Source organism: Stomoxys calcitrans, chromosome 4 (genome assembly GCF_963082655.1).
Source record: "Stomoxys calcitrans chromosome 4, idStoCalc2.1, whole genome shotgun sequence".
Taxonomy (NCBI): Eukaryota; Metazoa; Arthropoda; class Insecta; order Diptera; family Muscidae; genus Stomoxys; species Stomoxys calcitrans.
Genome location: NC_081555.1, coordinates 18,951,094 through 18,970,947, shown reverse-complemented (window position 1 = coordinate 18,970,947; position 19,854 = coordinate 18,951,094). Strand labels below are relative to the sequence as shown.

Sequence of the window (19,854 nt, the reverse complement as noted above, 5' to 3'; positions counted from 1 at the left end):
CACCTGAGACTCTCGGTGACTGACCGCTGCCGCATTTCCAGCTGTATTTTATGTATTTTACTTACGTTTTGCAACAATGGAAGTTGCATGGATGGCATTCTGCCAATTATTTTGAAATGTATCGTTTGAAGGTACCAATGCCTGCACTTGCAGCCATATGCTTATTCATCCATTTAATTATTTATTGATTCATGCAACAAAGAGCCTCAAAAATTGCCAATGTAAACATTTATAATGGGCTACCCTCTTTCCGTCTTTGGGAATGCCCCTTGCAAATGTTAGAAAGACATAGTGTTGTTCCAGATTAATCAATCGATCTCCTCAGTCGTTGGAGAGCATAAGTAAAGGTGGGAATGGAAATGGAAAACGGCGGACTAATTCTGCGTTGGAGTAAGCTAACCGATCATGCCTTGGAACCAGTTCGTGCCAGGGAGAATGCGGCCGGATATGACTTAAGTAGTGCCTATGATTTGATGGTTCCAGCTCGTGGCTCTGCTATGATGAGGACCGATCTGCAAGTTCAAATGCCTAGAGGTTTTTGTGGACATATTTTTTCACGGTTTTCTGCTCTTAATAATGGCATTACTGTTGGTCAGGATGTCGTCGTAAATGCTGATTTCCGTGATAATCTTGAAGTTATGCTCTTCAATCACTCTGAGCAAGACTTCGAAGTGAAACGTGGTGATTGCATCGTTCAGTTAGTGATTGGTGCTGCTGATGCCCAAATATAAACCCAATTTCTTCTTAATACGGTGTATCTTGTGTTCAGTTGTGTGTTTTATGATTTTTACCATGCGTTAATCTGAATTTGTTTTTAAATAAAAACTTTATGTCACCCGTTCTAGGAAAATATTGTTTTCATTAATAAAGGGTCATGTTTTAGCTATTATCTTTTTGGCAACACTGGTTTAAACAGCTCACGCATGTTTTGTGTTTTGTTTCACTGTCAAACATCTTCGGTTTGGTCTATAATTTAACCATGAATCGTCTTACAAACGAACAACGCTTGCAAATTATTGAATTTTATCATCAAAATGCGTGCTCTGTTAAGAAAGTTCATCTCGCGCTTCTTCTGTTCAGCGACGAAGCTCATTTTTGACTCAATGGGTACGTTAATAAGCAGAATTGTCGATATTGGAGTGAAGATCAGCCAGAAGCATTGCAAGTGCTATCAATGCATCCAGAATAAGTCACAGTTTAGTAAGGTTCATGTTCTGGTGGCATCATTGGAACGTACTTCTTCAAAGAGGATGCGAATCGTAATGTTACTGTGAATGGAAATTTGAGGCGCAGTCATGGTTAACATTTGCATGAAATAATCATCAAACATTAAATTATGCAATGCATCCAGAATAAGTCACAGTTTAGTAAGGTTCATGTTCTGGTGGCATCATTGGAACGTACTTCTTCAAAGAGGATGCGAATGGTGAGCGCTATCGTGAGATGATATCCAACTTTTTTTGCAAAAATGCAAGCATTGCAAGAGCTACCAATGTTTCCAGAAAAAGTAACAGTTTGGTGCGGTTTATGCTCTGGTGGCATCATTGGACCGTACTTCTTCAAAATATTAATGTAACTGTGAATGCTGAGCGCTATCATGAGATGATATCCAACTTTTTTTTTTTTTTTTGCCCAAAATGCAAGAGCTTGACTTGCATGACATGTGGTTTCAACAAGACGGTGTCACATGCCACACAGCACGCGTTACAATGAACTTCAGGTTCGGGACCGGTCAATTAGCCGTCTAGATCGTGCGATTTAACGCCTCTAAAGCTCTCTATGCAGACAATCCCGCTTCAATTGACGCATTGGAAAACAACATTGCAGCATTTTTTGTGAGATACAGGCCGGAATGTCGGAAAGAAAATGCTTAAATTGGACTAAGCGGTTGGACCATTTGTGCCGCAGTCATGGTTAACATTTGCATGAAATAATCATCAAACATTAAATTATATGGACCGATGGAAGATTTCATGCATTTTTCTGAATTTTATGCGTGTGTTCTTTTTTTAACTTTCCTATAGCTCTAAAAAAATCACCCTTTATATGCTGCATTGAAACAAACGTTAGTAGACATGAGAGTAAGACCAAGGACAATAGAGGACATATAGGCTTCTGATGAAAACGAATTTTTCACGCGATACAAGGGGACACACCGAGCCACCGGAATTCGGGAGTAATTAGATCGATCGGAATTTATGGTTAGGTATGCCTTGAGAAACTTTCAACCATTTAATTTACCAGGACCTGATGAAATATGTTCGGCGTTACTGCAGAGAGAGGCGGACTACCTGGCGTCCCATCTGACCGCTATATACACAGCATGCCTCCGAAGGCATGGCAGGGTGTATGGCAAAAAAAAAATTAAATTTTTTTTACACACCCCCCAAGAACACGAATGTGATTACTGTTTTTGGGGATCGGCCCCCGAGGGCCCTATTACGGGCCTTCCTTTTCATCAAGTGAAAGTGTACGGAACATAGGCAATATGGTACTCAGATTAAAGAAAGTGTACGGAACATTAAAGAAAATTAAAGAAAATTTTGCGTAGAATACGAGTATGGTAAAAAATAGTCATAAAACTCAATCCCGAGGCTGCAGGGCCCCTTTTGACATTTTTTGTGCCACTGCCTGTGCCGGAAAATTGAGCCATACTTGGGGTATTCGACCGGCTGGTATAAAGCGAGCAGCTGCTACGTTAGTGATGTCTGAGAATTTCCTCTCGGCAACATGCACATTCGAGGGCTTCTTCTGATTGATAAACGTCCGGCGCTCAGAGGTTGTGAAACCGGGTGGTCGGTCGATGGTGGGCGTATGGGGAGGTGGTCTGATCCCATAGAAATGATGGCTTGCCAGGAGATAATGGGATGCAATAGAAATGTCTGGCCAGCTGCTGCATCTCCTCGGCTGTACATCGGCTACGATAAATGGCTCTCCTCCTAGCCCTGCCACTCTCAGGATGCACAATAAATTGACGGTTGAACAACCTGGCGCATCTCTTCAGACCAGTCACAGTTACGTCGTCGAAAGTGACTGAGGTCCTGTCAACCCGTCTACCGGGGTTTGAGAGCGACTTGACAGTAAACCACAGCTTGCCTAAACCGGTACCTAAGATTCATTGCTGCAAGTGTTCCATCCAAAAATTCCGCTTATGTTCGGGGTAGTTTATTTCCAGATTCAGCTCACTGATTCTGCGTTTAGTGGGGTCCATACAACGAATCCCATTACGTTCGTCTACGAGTAACACTACCTGCGTCGGAAAATTGGGCCGCACTTGGGGTATTCGATCAGCTGGTATAAGGATCTAACGTTTTTGAAAATTAGGGTAAGGGATGGTCCGCCATAGCAAGCTCGGAAATGTATCCACTCCATGCACTGGTTACAAAGCAACGACACCGACCGATGATGGAGGCGATTCTGACAAACCGAACAGAACCAAGATCCGGGGTTCTTTTTAATTCCGAAGCCTACGACAACGACGCTTGTGACCCATTGCTGTCCATGGTCGCACAGCACCCTGGAACATATTCAGTGTGACTATACTCCCATAGTGGCGAAAGGCAAGAGCAAGCTCGGAAATGTACCCACTCCATGCAGCGGTTACAAATCACCGACACCTACCGATGATGGAGGCGGTTCTGGCAAATCGAGCAGAACCAGGGTGTGGGGTTATTTTCAATTCCAAGGCTAAGACGACGGGGGGTTCTTTTCAATTCCGGCACGGACCAGAAGCATGCGGAGAAGGCACTCCGGGATGTGCCTTTCCCATGACGAAAAAAGGAGGAACACGTACACTGAGGTGGCCCCCCTTGTCGGTGCTTACAACCGGCTGCCATGAGATTGATTAATGCCTCCTCCGAGAATGGCGCGATCCACACCGTTTGGTGCCGAGCCATAGCAGAGTAAGGGGGAATAAAAGGGCAGACGATTTGGCCTCGAAAGCTGAGGCCTTGCGGGGCTACGCAGTACAATTTAAGGGCGTGGAGGACGAAACGGTCCGTAAGATGACGAAAATTTTATGTAGATATGCGGATGGTGAGAAGACGAGGCTAATGCTGAAAGAAAGTTAGAGGGAGACAGTATGGATTTCGGGCGCACTTATACAGAATAGGTGCGGCAAGCGATAGCATATATAGATTATGTAGGGAAGATGATGGGACAATGAAGCATTTCCTATGTCATTCCCCGACTTTCGCTGCAGGCAGGCCCCCACATTTAGGTGAGGACATAATACTTCAATTGAACCAGCTAAGGGGTGTGGAAAGGGGAACAACTCTAAGGATTTTGTGAGTACAATATAGGGAATACCTTATGAATGGAAGGCATCCATCCAGCATAGACCTACAATTCCGATCATGAGCTTATTGTATCAAAGGCTAGAGCCTGTCTGAGCATAGCGAGAAACGTATGAGTTGACATTGTAGATATACAAAAAGCAATATTCGTTTTAAACCCATGATCATCTCATTTATGTATGTCTGGTTAGACTTCCTCAGACATCTTTTTCCAGCTCGCTTTTAAACCTCTCTAAATGTTGATTCTTTTCAGATTGCCTCATATTTCATACAAAATCGTGGTTTCTCTTTTGGCATAAGTGATGTTACACCCAGTGCTAAGCTTTTGGTAGAAAAACAACGTCTTCTAGAGAAAGGCTATGCCAAATGCGATGAATATATTTTGGAAATGAAAAAGGGTACCTTGCAATGCCAACCTGGTTGTACCCCCGAACAAACATTGGAAGCTGTTATGCTGCGAGAATTGTCCGGTATTCGAGAACAGGCAGCTAAGGCTTGTTTCCGTGAACTGCATCCCACCAACAGTGCGTTGATAATGGCTCTGTCGGGTTCCAAAGGATCCAACATTAATATATCACAAATGATTGCGTGTGTGGGGCAACAAGCTATCAATGGCAAACGTGTGCCAAATGGTTTTGAAAATCGAGCTTTGCCACATTTTGAAAAGTTTTGTAGGTTAACAAAGTCTTTGGGAGGAAATGCAACCTAAATGCCGATTATTTTTTGTTTTTGTTTGTAGCTGCCATTCCTGCTGCAAGAGGTTTTGTACAGAATAGCTTCTTTTCTGGTCTAACACCCACCGAGTTCTTTTTCCATACCATGGCTGGTAGAGAAGGTCTGGTAGATACAGCTGTAAAAACTGCCGAAACTGGTTATCTACAGAGACGTTTAGTCAAGGTGAGTTGGATGCTTTGAGTTTTAGCCTATTTCTTATTATCCTTTTACTTTCCAGTGTTTGGAAGATTTGGTGGTCCATTATGATGGTTCGGTGCGCAACGCCATTGGTGAAATCGTTGAACTTATCTACGGTGGCGATGGCTTGGATCCAGTTTTTATGGAAATAAAAAATAAACCTGTGGATATGGTGCGACAGTTGAATCATTTAAGAGCTTGTTGGCCTTATCGCGAGCAGGAGCCCTTGCCGGCCAAGAAAATTGTGGATACCACTAAAAATATACTAAAAGAAGAGGAGTTTACCATGAGCCGGCAAGATTTCCAAAATGAAGTTGTGTAAGTGGGAGATTTTGAAATTTGAAGACAGAATTTCTTAGCATTTATTTATTTCATAACTTTGTATTGCTAAAGGTCCATGTGTCAAGCAACTTAAAAGCCATCCCACTTGAGTGTAGAAATCTGAATACAATTAGGGAGAATTAATATGTAATAGGATTTCGGGGCATAGTCTGAAATGGGGTTGGCCACAAGGATATCCTAACTAGGTTCTATGCAGTCTCCATGTAAATCGGCTAGATAGGGACGATGGTCTTCGGGAAAACCTCTGAACCTGGTTCTGTTCGGTCTACGAGTAACGTATCACTAGTCGCTGTGCCTAAGGTGTAAGCGGTGCATGGCCATGGGTACAATTTCGGACGTGTTCGGGCCAGTCCACTATTCGAAGTTAGCAAATTGCAAATTTTGCCCATGAACATTCCACTAAGGAACAGGGGCATACTTCTCACATATCAATGAGTGCAGTCCGATTCAAATTTAAGCTCAATGATAAAGGGCCTCCTTTTTATAGGCGAGTCCGGACGGCGTGCCGCAGTGCGACACCTCTTTGGAGAAAAGTTTTACATGGCATAGTGCCTCACAAATGTTGTTGCCAGCATTAGGAGGGGAAAACCACCGCTGAAAGTTTTTTCTGATGGTCTCGCCGAGATTCGAACCCAGGCGTTTAGCGTCATAGGCGAACATGCTTACCTCTGCCCTACGGTGGCCTCTAAGGTTATTCATACTAATTTAATTGCTGGGTTCTGTGAAGACATCTCTCAGTTCTCACTGTGTGCCACCCCGGCACAACATAACTATGAGCACATCACAGGCTGGAACTTTAAGCTCCGATGTATGTGGTGTTCATTGTTAACACGAATAGCTTGTGTGTGAGCTACCGGGCGCGTCCACAAGTTATTGATTGTGAAATGATTCGTATACGGAGCAGCTGCATTCGCAGATAATCAATGCTATCGAGTCAAGAGTCTCAGTGAGAGGCCGGGCGGCATCGTGCACTGCTATGGAGAGAAAATGCAACATAAGGACAATATGTATGTCCCGATTGTAACCAGGGACCGCACGATACACGTAGCCTGTTTAACAACCCAGCCATACCGACTCGCCTAAGACCCAGATCCCTGTCGACACACCCCATCATAGTCGCAGAGTTCCTGGGTCTTGACACTCAACAGAATCAAGCAGACGAAAGATAGAACACAACAAACTGCTACAACAACAACAGGTTCAGAGAACATGTTTGGCTTGCCATGGGCGGGGCAATAAGAACAACCCCTACTAGGACGCTGAAGACTAATTTAGTTTTCCGACTCATAGACATACAGATGAAGTATGAAGCAGCCACTGTGGTTATGAGACTTAAGTCCATAAGAGAGGTGATAGAAAATAGAAGGTCATACCTTCGCGGGATATTGGAGGCGGCAATAGGAAACCAGGTTGGGTAGGAAAAGGTTTCAGATCGGCTACATGAAGCGCCATTTGAGGTCGAATACTCAGGTACTCCCATCTGAGAGTTCATGCTAGACGGATGGATCAAAGCTAGAGGATAGAATGGGTTTGTAAGTCTTCATTGAGGATCGAATGACTAAGATCTGTTTCCGACTGGATGTTTGCTCGAGGCTGTCGGGTTTGAACAACTTAAAGGAAAGTAAACTGGCCATCAGGTTTACAACAACCAGGACGGTATGTTCACGAACAGTCTTGGAGTGTAAGACGGAGATGTTTTTGTTGTTGTAGCCACATTTTCATGTGGAGGTGGCGATCCTCGTCAAGCTCTCATAGGCGAGCAAGCAAGCTTATTCCGATCTATACAACCGATCGCCGCGGGAACAAGATGGCCATTGGTTATTTAAAGGCACCAATAACTCGCCTTGTCATATCGAGCATCATAGGCACTCAGTATTTAAGCAAGAGCCGGTGCCATCCGTCCTCTGAATGAGACTCTCCACTCGATACCGCTGAATGTCCGCGACTGCAGTTGCAGCTACTCCATATGGAGCATTCCACTATCCGCAACCTATGGACGCCCCATAGCTCTCAGCTAAGCTTCTCGTGACAGCAATGAACACCACAGAATGAACACCACACAGATTGGACCGCTGACTGCTTGATACGGTCCTGCAGACGGTTATCCGAGCGATCACGGAATGCGTTAGGTAGTATAGCGAAAGTAAACTGGCCATCAGGGCTATAGTGTAAGAAGGAGCATAAGAAGGATGACACAATCCGTGTCGTTTCGGTGCCGATTCATAGAGGAGTAAGAGGCGCCCCGGTAGCCGAGTTGGTAGTGTGCTTGGATTACCAGTGCAGGGGTCATTTGTTCGATTCCCACCAGAAGCCATGGTCCGTCGCTACTGTGGTATCACAATGGATTTAAAATTGTCTAAGTGAGTCTGTAAAGGACTGCCACTCTTACCTAACCTAAATGGAAATGAAAGGGCAGACGATTTGGCAGTGAAGGCCATACGACTGCCATCAGTAAACTTGGTGAATCCAAAGCCTTTCAGAGTGATCCAATCCGTGTTAAGGGCTTGGCCGATAAACGTGCTTTCAGCACTGTAGAACAGTCAACCGCTCGGTTGAAGGACAAAGATCTTATGGGCCTATACGGATGGTGAGACATGAGTCTAATACTGAAAGGAAGTAAGAAGATCAGTATAGCTTTCGGTGTTATTACATAACTAAGGGCGTTCTTACACAGAATCGGCGTAACAAGTGAAAGCGGATGTAGGGAATGTGGGGAAAATTATGAGACATTGAAGAGTTTTCTACTCCGACAGCAAACAGACTCCGACATTTGGGTGAGGTTCCAATACCAAGTATGGTATTTAGCCAATTTAGCGGCATGAAATCGAGACCAATTAAGGATTTAGTTTAGCACAGGATTGCTGAAATAATTTTTTTCGAGGTTAGATTGAATGGGATATTAATCCTCCCCATGCCACTAAGGGAATACACCTAACCCAGCCGTCAATCCCATGGCAGACGGTTGTACGTACCGGTTTGGCCCGATGAAGTCCTTCATCGGCAAGGGCTGCGGCCTCAGTGTACAACACACTGCTATTATGGATTTGAACTCAACCCCAGTTGCGTTGCTAGGAGAAAAAACCTTGATATAAAAATTAGTAAAACGTTGGGAATTTTCGTTAATGCAGTCAATATCGGTTTTTTGCACATTCAGCTACTAAATAAATTCTAAAAAAGTATGCAACTCAAAAAGAGATGGATATGTGTATAGCAAATTTGACCGTAGGCAACGCAACTGAAGTTGGGTTGTTATCCATAATCGATCCATTAATTGTTTTCCATATCACTCCTCTAAGTTGCCTCATGTCTGGTTTTGCGTCCCCACCTAAGTACAGGTGTCTTTTAGCAGCGAGGTTAACTTTTTAGTATTTAGAGTACACAACAAGCAGATCACTGGCTTCGGGCTGGTACTCTGTTAGTCTTTTCGCCTGAACAACTATGAAATGAAGAATGTGTGGAAAACGGAATTGCTTTTTTTAACCAAATTAATTATATTTTGTTGAAGTTTTTCACGACTATTCCGAAAGTTGAGCAGAGTACCCCGCTTTAGGGGTTTGCCCACAAAAACATGTGGTGTATTAATATTCTCATGCTCTTTTCAACCTAACCTAACATAGCTCAATTCCAACCAATGTCGCTATGATTACATTTCCATTTCCTATCTTAACCTCATTTTTTTGTTTTCAATTTTTCCAGCTCATTCATCGAAAAAGTTTCCGAGAAAATAACCAAAGTTCAAGAAAAATATAGGGACCATCCAAAACTGGGCAATGAGATTGAACGTTTAACCGAAGGTCAAATACGTACCTTCATGCGTTGGGTTAATGACAAATACAATCGGGCAGTCACCGAACCTGGTACGGCAGTAGGTGCTGTGGCAGCTCAAAGTATTGGCGAACCTGGCACACAAATGACACTGAAAACTTTCCATTTTGCTGGTGTAGCCTCCATGAACATTACCCAGGGTGTGCCACGTATTGTGGAAATCATTAATGCCACCAAGACCATATCGACTCCGGTTATAACAGCTGAAATAGTCAACAACACCAGCATGGAGTATGCCAGAAAAGTAAAATCGCGCATAGAAAAGACCACATTAGGCGAAGTCTCATCGTACATTGAGGAAGTGTACAAACAGGACGATTGTTATCTGGTAATACGTTTGGATTTGAATCGTATCAAAGTTTTGGGCTTGGAGATTAACTCGGAGACCATTCGATATTCGTAAGTATAAAAGGAAAATTTAGGAAGGGAAATTATAGGCTAGATTGAACTTTGTATATCCAACACCATAGAAAGGGGGAAGGTATTAGAGCTGGCAAACTATCAACGCACAGACCGAATGAAACCAAATTTAATAAAGTCAGCTGGAAGTCATGTGTGATATCATTGTTCAAAATGTAAGCCTAATCGGATGAAAATAGCGCCCTCTATAGGCGCAATGTGTCTTTTAGGATACATTCAGTGTCAGATCGCTTATTATATCCACCAACGTAGGATATGTGGGTATATTCATTTAGTCATTCCGTTTGCAACACATCGAAATATCAATTTCCGACCCTACAAAGTATATAAATATCGGATCGTCGTGAAATTCTAAGACGATTTACAACGTACGAGGTATAGCTCCTAAATAAACCGATCACAATTTTTGTTGGCCAGAAATTTTATACGTAAAGTCCACATACGTCCTTCAACTAAGTTCATTCAATCCCATAGCAGCCGGTTATACGTACCGGATTGACTCTATGAAGTCCTTCATCGGCTAGCGCTGCCGCCTCAGTGTACAACACACTGCTGCAACAACAACTAAGTTCATTTGTGTATATATTTAGAATCCATGGTGGCGGTTTTCCAAGATTCAGCCCGGCCGAGCTTAACATGTTTTCACCTGTTTTTTTTTTTTTGCTTATTTTTATTGCTTTTCCCTTTTATTCCTTAGTATATGCACTTCCAAGTTACGCATTAAACCTGCCCTGGTGGACATTATGGGTTCCTCAATTATCATAGTACGCATTGACAGTTCGAAGCATGGTGCCGCCTTGAATGCCGAACTTCAACGTTTATCATCGGCCATACAAAATGTTGTGGTAGCTGGTCTACCTCATATATCAAGAGCTGTCATAGCCATTGATGATTCCCGCTTACCGGCCACCTATAAATTGTGTATTGAAGGTGCTGGTCTAAGAGATGTAATGGCCACCTATGGTGTGGTGGGTACCAAAACAAAAAGCAACAACATTTGGGAGGTCTACAATACGCTAGGCATTGAGGCGGCTCGCACCACCATAATGACAGAAATCACAGATGTCATGGAGGGCCATGGCATGAGTGTGGATCATCGTCATATAATGCTGTTGGCCAGTCAGATGACTTCGCGTGGTGAAGTTTTGGGCATAACACGCCATGGCTTGGCCAAAATGCGAGAAAGTGTTTTTAATTTGGCTTCGGTAAGTTTTGTATATAGATTTTCGAAGGTATTTCTCTTGGTTACATAGCAAAACTGTCCTTTAGTTTGAGAAGACCTCAGATCATTTATTCGATGCGGCCTATTTTGGACAAACCGATGCAGTAGATGGTGTTTCGGAACGTATTATTTTGGGAATGCCTGCTGCCATAGGCACTGGGCTTTTTAAATTGGTGCACAATCATGAGAATACCGAATTGCCTGAAATACAACCACCAATTTTCTCTTCGGTGGCGGCGTAATGATAAGAATGATTGTTTTTTTTACTTCTTAGCACAAGCAATGAAAAAAAAAAAAAAATAAATCACTTGGTTGGCTAATTTCCCATAAGGGCGTTTGTGTATTCTTTTTATATATATATATGTGATCGATTTTGTTTATTGTATATTGAGAATTAAGTAGTCCTTAAATTTCTTCGAAGAAGAAAAAGAATTGGCATTTTTATTTCTCCTACAGTAATTAACACGTTACACAATCATTTTTATCTATTCATCCTTCCATTCAACCATCCACACACGTAAAAGCTCTCCATCTTTTCCAGCAGAAACAATGTGACAGTTACAAGTTACAATAATACATAATAAAATAAAGGCTAAGTCTACATATTACGTTATTAGTATATACGCCAAATCGAATATGGTAACCAAAATTTAAAAATAAATCCTGACAGCCTCTTCCGCATTCTGTTCTACCGGACAATAGGGGCATTTGAGTATGTGACCATTGCTGAGTTTATGTAGAGCATCATTGGATATGACATGTCCACAGGTTAACTTTTTGGGTGGATTTTCCTCTGTGGTTTGTTGTCTTAGGATGGGACAAGCGAATATGGAGTGATAACGATACTCAGGATCCAAATCAATTTCAATGGGCAATTCATCACGACCGCTCCAAATATTAAGAACTTGACGGGATTGCATAACCTGCAAAACATTAAAGAATTAGATACTTTATTTGATTCTCTTAAAAAAAAAAAAAACTATACTTGTTTTATATTGAGCAAAGCTGGTAGAGCTGTACATCCAGCATTTATGACCACCGACAAAGCTGAATTCTTACTTATGCCCAAGGTATGACATGCATCTTTCAAAAATATATACGAAGCCTCAGTCCACATTTCTGGCGAAATCAAATGCTTGTAGGGTGAGTTTTCTATACCCGAAGGTAAATATATAAAGCAACCCATTAAATTTGGTATTTCCTGCTCAAAGCGATCAATAAACTTATGAAAATTATTGCGTGCATATGCTATAGCTTCACTTTGAGCCGATATACCCTTCGATATTATCTGTAAGAAGGCCAAACGATGTAGCTTAAATTCCAATGTTGAATTCTTGGCTATGAGTTCATTAGAATATCTTGATGTCCACTCCAGGGCCAAGCTTAAATCATGCTGTTGTATAGCCTTCCAGATGCGAAAAATCTCAGCAAAACTACGCTCTGATTCAAAAACTTCGCGAGCCATTTCCTCCGGCATTTTGGATTCTTTAATCAACAATTGTGCCACATCATCCATGCCCTGCCTGCAATAATGTTTGGCCATAACCTTGTTCAAAAGCATTATATTATCTTCATCCTGCAAGGCATCAGTTCTGGTGGTGGCAGTGAAATCCGAAATAAAATTGCGATCTATAACTTTGCCCACTTTAGAGACGGCACCATGCAATTCACGATGTTCGCTGGACAAACGTTGTAATTTCTCATTGGTTTTTTGCAAAGCCTCTGTTATAATGGATATTTGACTCTCGGTCAAGCGGGGTGTTGAAGCTGCTGATAGTAGAAATTATAAATAAAGATAAGAGGAATTAAAATTTCAACTCAACTTACGCTCCATCTCCACCAGCATTTCTGCTTCATCGGTCATATGATCATCGGTATCCACCTGTGTGCCGGTGTTAATAGTTCCCGTCATTTCCTGCTCAGCTCTGGCCAAAACCTGCAAAAGCTCTTCCAGCAGTGAGGCAACATCATTGATTTCCGCCGCTGCATTTTCACGTATCTCAGTAAACTTATTGATTACACGATCCAGCTCCTTGTCGACAGCTGTAATGGCCTCCAATTCCGCTGCAGGAGATATGGTGCTCATGGTAACTGGCTCGCAATCCCTACTCAGAAATAAGACCAAAATTTTCCCTATATGTATGTATATATCTTTTGAAAATTATAATCCAGTTACAATCTCCGTCTCTAGTAATTTTTTTTTATTAAAATGAATTTTTGAACAAAAATTATTAATCTTATAACGCAATATATATGCAAACTCCTTTTTTTTTCTTTTAACAATGGAAGAGAAGAGATTTTGTTTTTATGCACCAGTAAAAAAAAAAAACAACTGCGAAGATGACAAGAAAACAAAGACTGAAACAAAAGACAATAATCAGGTGGCAACTATAGTGAGATTTCATAAACAATGGAACCTATAGACTATCCTTTATGTTTGTTTAGATTTAAGCCTCAAAATTTTGCAAAACACTGCACAAGCATGCTATAAAGGGCAAAAAGCAATGAAATTATCCAGTGCAATTATTTTTTTAAGTGAAGTGGTGACACCGTTTGGTAAGAAAAAACCATTTTTAAATTTACACATAGCTTAGGTTAGAGTGGCAGTCTATCTTCTTAACATGACCCGCTTAGACTATTTTAGTCCATTGTTATAAAGGGTGATTTTTTTGAAGTTAGGATTTTCATGCATTAGTATTTGACAGATCACGTGGGATTTCAGACATGGTGTCAAAGAGAAAGATGCTCAGTATGCTTTGACATTTCATCATGAATAGACTTACTAACGAGCAACGCTTGCAAATCATTTTCAGTGAATCATTTTCAGTGAAATCATTTTCAGTGAATCGACAAATTTTGTTCAGCGATGAGGCTCATTTCTGGTTGAATGGCTACGTAAATAAGCAAAATTGCCGCATTTGGAGTGAAGAGCAACCAGAAGCCTTTCAAGAACTGCCCATGCATCGCGAAAAATGCACTGTTTGGTGTGGTTTGTACGCTGATGGAATCATTGGACCGTATTTTTTCAAAGATGCTGTTGGACGCAACGTTACGGTGAATGAACACATTTCGAACCGAACACTGATTTTGGTAATAAAATTCAATGATTTGCAAGCGTTGCTCGTTAGTAAGTCTATTCATGATGAAATGTCAAAGCATACTGAGCATCTTTCTCTTTGACACCATGTCTGAAATCCCACGTGATCTGTCACATACTAATGCATGAAAATCCTAACCTCAAAAAAATCACCCTTTACTACAGTAGCAACAGACCAGGCTTCTAGTGGAAATAAAACCCATGACTGCAGCACTGGTAATCCGAGCACGCTAACAACTCGGATGGTTAAGTTAGGCTAGGTAAGAGTGCCAGTCCTTTTATATACTTACTTAGACAATTTTAAGTCCATTGTGATACCACAGTAGCGACAGACCAAGGCTTCTGGCGGGAATTGAACCCTCGACACCTGCACTGGTAATCCATGCGCGCGCCCAACTCGGATACCAGGAGTAGTATTGTCTCAACTACAATTCGGCAGATGCAGGCGGCTCTACTGCTACAGAGTAAGGATTGCAGGATGTGTGTCAGATCCTCCTGGACGCAACCCTCCTTAGTCGCAGAGTTCCGTCATGTGGATATTCGACAGTGTCAAACAGGCGAAAGATAGAACAAAACACTCTGTTATAGCAACAACATATAATTGTTAAATAAGGTCATTCCGCTTTTCCACTTTCAAAGTAGATCAATTGTTTTCGTAAGAAATTTTAACGAAATCTCAGGATGTGCCTTTTTTCCATCAAGATCTTCAAAGTTTCCCCGCAATCATTACACTAAAACATTTACCGTATGGCAAGCAATAACCAAAGATCAAAGATATGGCAACCTTATTTATCCACGTTTGACATCTCTCTCAGTTTTTTGCTCTCCATACAAAGCCATGTAATTTTCCCCCCACTTGACACCAAGAGTTGTTTTGTTTCTGCCCTGCTGAGGTTATTTACTTATTATTACCAATAATACTAAAACAAAAAAATAATGAGTGAAAAAAAGAAAAACAAGAAATCGGTAAGCACCTACAAAACCACATACAATCAATAATTATTACTACATGTAATGTGAATCATCTCTTGCAGAAAGAGGAAATTGCAAAGGAGTTTGACCTGCCGGAACGCAAATCAAAGATAGCAACAATAATGAAACAAGATGGCCAGGCTTACTGTATATGCCGCACTTCTGATTGTTCCAGGTTTATGATGTAAGTGGGAACGATTTCGATTCCATGTCCATTTTGATATTCAAAACACTTTCTATACATATTTCCTCAATTAATAGATGTTGTGATGGTTGTGAGGAATGGTACCATGGTGATTGTATTAATATTACCGAAAAAGAAGCAAAACACATCAAACATTACTATTGCCAGAGATGTAAGGAGGAAGATCCCACTTTGCAGACGGTGTTTCGCGTTGTTCCCATGGAGAAGACTGCAAATCCCTTGGGCAATGCAACGGCCATTCCCATGGAACAAGAGAAACGGAAGAAATCCAAAGATCTAACAGCTTTAGGGGAAGCTGGCAAATTAGTCACGTCCAAGGTTAATCGTTGTGGCACCTGTGAGGGTTGCCGCACTCCCAATTGTAATGTGTGCGAAGCTTGCCGCATTCGAGTGGGCCATAAACCTCGTTGCGAAAGACGAGTGTGTCTGGTACAGATGCAAGCTGAAATGTCGGGACAAGCTCCAGTGACAGTGACAAGAACTGTTAAGGAGAGAAAAAAGGAGAAACCCAACAAAGATCGTCAAAGAAAACGAAAAAGGTCATTGACTCCGGAAGTTTTTCTTAACCCAGACTTGGACGGTGTGCGGCAATGCTATGGACCCAGCTGTAGGCACAATGCTCGTCCTCAGTCCAAGTACTGCAGTGACGAGTGTGGCCTTAATTTGGCTACAGCTCGTATATTTCAGGTTTTGCCCCAGCGCGTGCAGGAATGGAATTTGACCCGTTGCCGGGCAGAGGAGGAGAACAAAAAACAATTGGATCAAATCAGATCAAAGCAAGCCTTGGTTCGCTTTGCTTTGGCCGAATTGGACAAACGACACCAGGAGCTTGATATGATTGTGGAAAGGGCTAGACACAGCACGCTGGATCCCAATTTAAAGGAACACAACGACATTGAAGACGAACAATCTATGTACTGTATAACCTGTGGCCATGAAATACATTCCCGCACAGCCATCAAACATATGGAAAAGTGTTTTAACAAATATGAGTCCCAAGCCTCGTTTGGTAGCATCTTCAAAACACGCATCGAAGGTCAATCGATGTTTTGTGACTTCTATAATTTCGCCAGCAAAACCTATTGCAAACGTCTGAAGGTCCTGTGTCCAGAGCACTGCAAAGATCCCAAAGTTAGCGATACCGATGTATGCGGTTGTCCTTTGGTTTCCAATGTTTTCACACCCACAGGGGAATTTTGTAGAGCGCCCAAGAAAAGCTGTTACAAGCATTATGTGTGGGAGAAAATACGTCGAGCCGAGATTGATTTGGAAAGGGTGCGCCAGTGGCTGAAAATGGACGAACTACTGGAACAGGAAAGGCAAATACGCCATCAAATGGCTTCGCGTGCAGGCGTTCTAGGTCTTATGCTCCATTCCACATACAATCACGAAGTCATGGAGGAGTTGTGTCGACAACAGCAACAATTGGCAGCTGCCCAACAGCAAAAGCAGCTACTCGATAAACAGGAAATGCATATCATGCAGTAATCGTAGCCATCCATCAGCACTCACCGCTGACTGATTGCTCGTACCCAAAACGAACTTCTGTAATCTTAATTGTTTTTTAGTGTCAAAGAAAGAAACAGAGTACAATTATCAGAGATAACTTCCAAAATAAAAAGAATGAATAATAACAACAACAATATGAAGATTACCCAAATATTAAGGGGTTATTATTTAATTATTAAATATGTTTGTTTTACTCATCATATGTTTATAATATTTTTGTGAGTTGTGTCGTTAAAGTTATAAATACAGTAAATAAGAGTAGTAATTATTATTATTTTTTACTTTTACGTTTAATGTTTCTTTTTGTTGTTTATTCAATGGCCTTATCCATAAATTCCAGAAATCTTTTGGCATATTGTTCGGGATCGCATGTTGAAATACCATCAACATTGCTGCCATACTTTACGGTTTTTGCAGCCTTGGCTGCCTGCTTCTTAACACCATACTGAGTTAGTACATCGATGATGGCAATGAAGTAAATCTCACGTCTCTCCTCAATACTGGGAATTGCATATTTGTCGACCTCGTAAACGACCTCCTTATACTGGGCGCATCGTGGCGAGTCTGGAGGTGTGTTATAGGTCCATCGCTCTCCGCTGTCACACTCCTCGCTCTCGCTGTTTTCGCTGCGCCCGGTGGCGCTTTGAGGGTTACCACCCTGTAATTCCTCCTCCTCGGCCCGTACGCAGTCATGCAGGCCCACCAGCAATGAATAGTCCATAATGTGCAGTTTGGTTAGCAGCTCCACATCGTTGGTGAGCACATCCATTATCTTCTTTTTGGCCTCCTCGCCAATCTCAATACGTACCTTTTGCTTGATGAAGTCATTATCTTTGAATGTCGGCAATTGTTTCTCCAATTCCTTTTCGGAAGCCTCGCGGTCCACTGTACTGCCCTTCAAGTCGAACTTCTTGTGTATAGTCAAATTGGAACTGAAGACGTTACGCATAACCACAAAATAGTATTGTACACTCTCGACTGTAATGCGATACATGCCCAAGTACTGGGGCAACAATGTGTTGCCGTGACGTTCCACCACATATGGGTGGTATTGTTTTAGAAATGCATGCATACGTTCGATTTCCTCGGAAGTCAAACTCTTGATGATGAAGAACTTGTTGTAGCTCTCGTAAAACTGTGCCCCCGATTTCCCCGAGTTACCAATGCTCACTGGCTGGCTGCGAGTCAGTGACTCACGGTAGTCCAAGTCATCAACGCCAAAGCGTTCTCTCAAATTTCGAAATACTAATGGACAATACTCCTTAACCTTAAAATGCGAGGGCATATTTTCCTTATTGAACAAATGATTATCGACTTTTATCTTAGAATAAGCACGGAAGTCGTCCGGCAACAGCATCACAGGTATATTCACATGGCTCAGCTCGTTGATCGTATGATCTATGCCCCACATCAAAACGCTAAGAATGGGCTCATTTGCACGGAATAGCTTCACCTTTTGGTGTTTCACCCGAAAATGCTTCTTTTTCAGTATACGTGGTTCCGACGAACCACCTTTCTTATCCATTTTGTCGTCTTCGACCGAGTATAGATTTTTCTATAACAAACGCCACACACACGGATTTTTTCTCCCGTCGTCAAACAATCTCGATTTTCCCAACAATTTCCGATGTAAATTTATTGTGCAAATATCCAATGTTTTTGTTCTCTACTGCGTTACTGCGGTGGTATAGTAATCCTGCGAGAGGTGTTTCTTCTTTCTATAGCTGCTGCTGCTGGTGCTCATCCATTATTATTTGCGTATACTATATTATGCGCTTTTACTTCTTTTGCCACAAAAAAAATTCTTTTTGTTTTTTCCTTCGACTTTTTATGTGTGTTGTTCCATCAGCTGTTGGCGACTACAGAAGAAAAGAAGAAATACAAGACGGACGACGAATACGAATAAAAAGTGACACAGTGTCACGATAATACCTAAAAATAGCTTAACTCAATGTCGTGTTCAGAGTTGAGTTATAAATAAATTTTATGACTTCTTTATGACTTGCTCATGATACACAGCAGAGCAGAGGAGGAAAGTACAGCAGATAACGAGATATGCATTTATACAGATATCAAAGTAATGATAAATGCTCATGTTTTTTTTACAGCTATGGGCTTAAGATTTTGTGCGTCAGTACAATTGGATTAACGCTTTGGATGAGAATACACCTCAAACACTGTTTTTTATAACCTTATCAAAATTTTCCTTTCGTTGAGACAAAGTGCTATAATTCTGGCAACTACGTACGTGCATTTAAGTATGATACAACATGGGCGTATTGAAGAGTAACCTGGGAAGGAGTTCAGTTGCGTGTCCCTAAATCACGAAATGAATGTAAAACAAGGGCGTGAATCTTGACCAGAGGAGGATTGTAGAGAAAAGAATCAAACGTGGGAAAGCGCCCTACTCCGGTGCAACACAAAAGGAAGGGATGAGGGGCTTAGTCCAGGGACGGTACACTGGATGCTAGCGGCGATGGTTCTGCTATGCCATCGGGATCTGGTCAACTGTGCTTTCTGCAGGATGATCGAGAGGGTACAGAGCACCGCGGAAGTGTTGATCTCTGGAGCAAGGAGAAGGTCCCTGGCAGAGACCCTGAATGCTATTCTCGATTTTAGTCCTTTGTGCCTCTATGTTGGGTGATTGCCTTAAGACAATGATTGCTATCATCAAACTGGCGCTCCTCCGGGGGATGGCGGGGAGCCCCTTCGTGTTGGTGGGCTGGACTTGGTTTTCCCGAAAAAAGTTCTTTGGGATGGGGTTATCCCGCTCTTCTCTTTTGTACAAAATAATGGGTATTAATTGGCAGGAGGCTTCACTTAGTTCCTTGTAATAATATAGGTGCAAATTTTCGCTGTCCTGGAGGCACTGGAGACGAAATCGGGGCGGAAGACTCTGACGTCGAGTCTGATGAAAAGATGCAAGAAGCTTCTTCCAACCATGGAAAGGGCTACTAGGATCTGCTGGGTGCCAGGCCATCAAGGGATGACTGGAAACGAGGCTACCTTCGAGCTGAAGCCAGCCAGGAATTTATCACTTTTAAGCGTTGTTCGT

The 19,854-nt window shown here is 42.1% G+C and overlaps 5 protein-coding genes across 6 annotated transcripts in view; 3 read left to right on the top strand and 2 right to left on the bottom strand.

Annotated features, from left to right (window-relative positions):
• Positions 1-11,346, top strand: part of LOC106087100 (DNA-directed RNA polymerase III subunit RPC1) — a 31,975-nt gene extending 20,629 nt beyond the window's left edge. Inside the window, exons 5-10 of the mRNA XM_013252016.2 lie at positions 4,549-4,966; positions 5,035-5,192; positions 5,248-5,525; positions 9,246-9,773; positions 10,492-10,999; positions 11,064-11,346. Of these exons, the coding sequence (XP_013107470.1) occupies positions 4,549-4,966; positions 5,035-5,192; positions 5,248-5,525; positions 9,246-9,773; positions 10,492-10,999; positions 11,064-11,258 (2,085 nt within the window). The 3' untranslated portion in view covers positions 11,259-11,346. The remainder of the gene's footprint in view (positions 1-4,548; positions 4,967-5,034; positions 5,193-5,247; positions 5,526-9,245; positions 9,774-10,491; positions 11,000-11,063) is intronic.
• On the top strand, positions 339-841 carry LOC106087103 (uncharacterized). The gene has a single exon (XM_013252021.2). It carries the CDS (start codon positions 354-356, stop codon positions 729-731), a length of 378 nt encoding a protein of 125 aa, XP_013107475.2. The 5' UTR covers positions 339-353; the 3' UTR covers positions 732-841.
• An 80-nt stretch (positions 11,347-11,426) lies between the features above and the next one.
• LOC106087101 (E3 ubiquitin-protein ligase RMND5A) lies at positions 11,427-13,333 on the bottom strand. Of its 2 annotated transcripts, none has more exons than XM_013252018.2 (3): positions 12,844-13,333; positions 12,002-12,786; positions 11,427-11,939 (listed from the first exon to the last, which is right to left on the bottom strand). In XM_013252018.2, the coding sequence occupies exons 1-3, from the start codon at positions 13,100-13,102 to the stop codon at positions 11,667-11,669; spliced, it is 1,317 nt and encodes a 438-aa protein (XP_013107472.1). In that variant the 5' UTR covers positions 13,103-13,333; the 3' UTR covers positions 11,427-11,666. The 2 variants fall into 2 exon arrangements, with proteins under 2 accessions (XP_013107472.1, XP_013107473.1); XM_013252019.2 differs by having other exon boundaries at positions 12,002-12,783.
• A 1,612-nt stretch (positions 13,334-14,945) lies between these two features.
• Positions 14,946-16,979, top strand: LOC106087109 (CXXC-type zinc finger protein 1). Its single transcript, XM_013252030.2, has 3 exons — positions 14,946-15,079; positions 15,148-15,269; positions 15,347-16,979. The coding sequence occupies exons 1-3, from the start codon at positions 15,050-15,052 to the stop codon at positions 16,776-16,778; spliced, it is 1,584 nt and encodes a 527-aa protein (XP_013107484.2). The 5' UTR covers positions 14,946-15,049; the 3' UTR covers positions 16,779-16,979.
• On the bottom strand, positions 16,936-18,658 carry LOC106087110 (phosphatidylinositol 5-phosphate 4-kinase type-2 beta). Its single transcript, XM_013252031.1, has one exon. The coding sequence runs from the start codon at positions 18,322-18,324 to the stop codon at positions 17,110-17,112; it is 1,215 nt and encodes a 404-aa protein (XP_013107485.1). The 5' UTR covers positions 18,325-18,658; the 3' UTR covers positions 16,936-17,109.
• Between the last annotated feature and the right edge of the window lie 1,196 nt (positions 18,659-19,854).

Excerpts from the sequence above, each read along its gene's own strand:
- LOC106087103 (XM_013252021.2), top strand. The coding sequence starts at position 354 with ATGGAAATGGAAAACGGCGGACTAATTCTGCGTTGGAGTAAGCTAACC.
- LOC106087110 (XM_013252031.1), bottom strand. The coding sequence starts at position 18,324 with ATGGATAAGAAAGGTGGTTCGTCGGAACCACGTATACTGAAAAAGAAG.
- LOC106087109 (XM_013252030.2), top strand. The coding sequence starts at position 15,050 with ATGAGTGAAAAAAAGAAAAACAAGAAATCG. Across the intron at positions 15,080-15,147 it reads AAAAGAAAAACAAGAAATCG|AAAGAGGAAATTGCAAAGGA; the intron begins GTAAGCACCTAC and ends CATCTCTTGCAG. Across the intron at positions 15,270-15,346 it reads GATTGTTCCAGGTTTATGAT|ATGTTGTGATGGTTGTGAGG; the intron begins GTAAGTGGGAAC and ends CTCAATTAATAG.
- LOC106087101 (XM_013252018.2), bottom strand. The coding sequence starts at position 13,102 with ATGAGCACCATATCTCCTGCAGCGGAATTGGAGGCCATTACAGCTGTC. Across the intron at positions 12,787-12,843 it reads AATGCTGGTGGAGATGGAGC|CAGCTTCAACACCCCGCTTG; the intron begins GTAAGTTGAGTT and ends TTCTACTATCAG. Across the intron at positions 11,940-12,001 it reads CTTTGCTCAATATAAAACAA|GTTATGCAATCCCGTCAAGT; the intron begins GTATAGTTTTTT and ends AATGTTTTGCAG.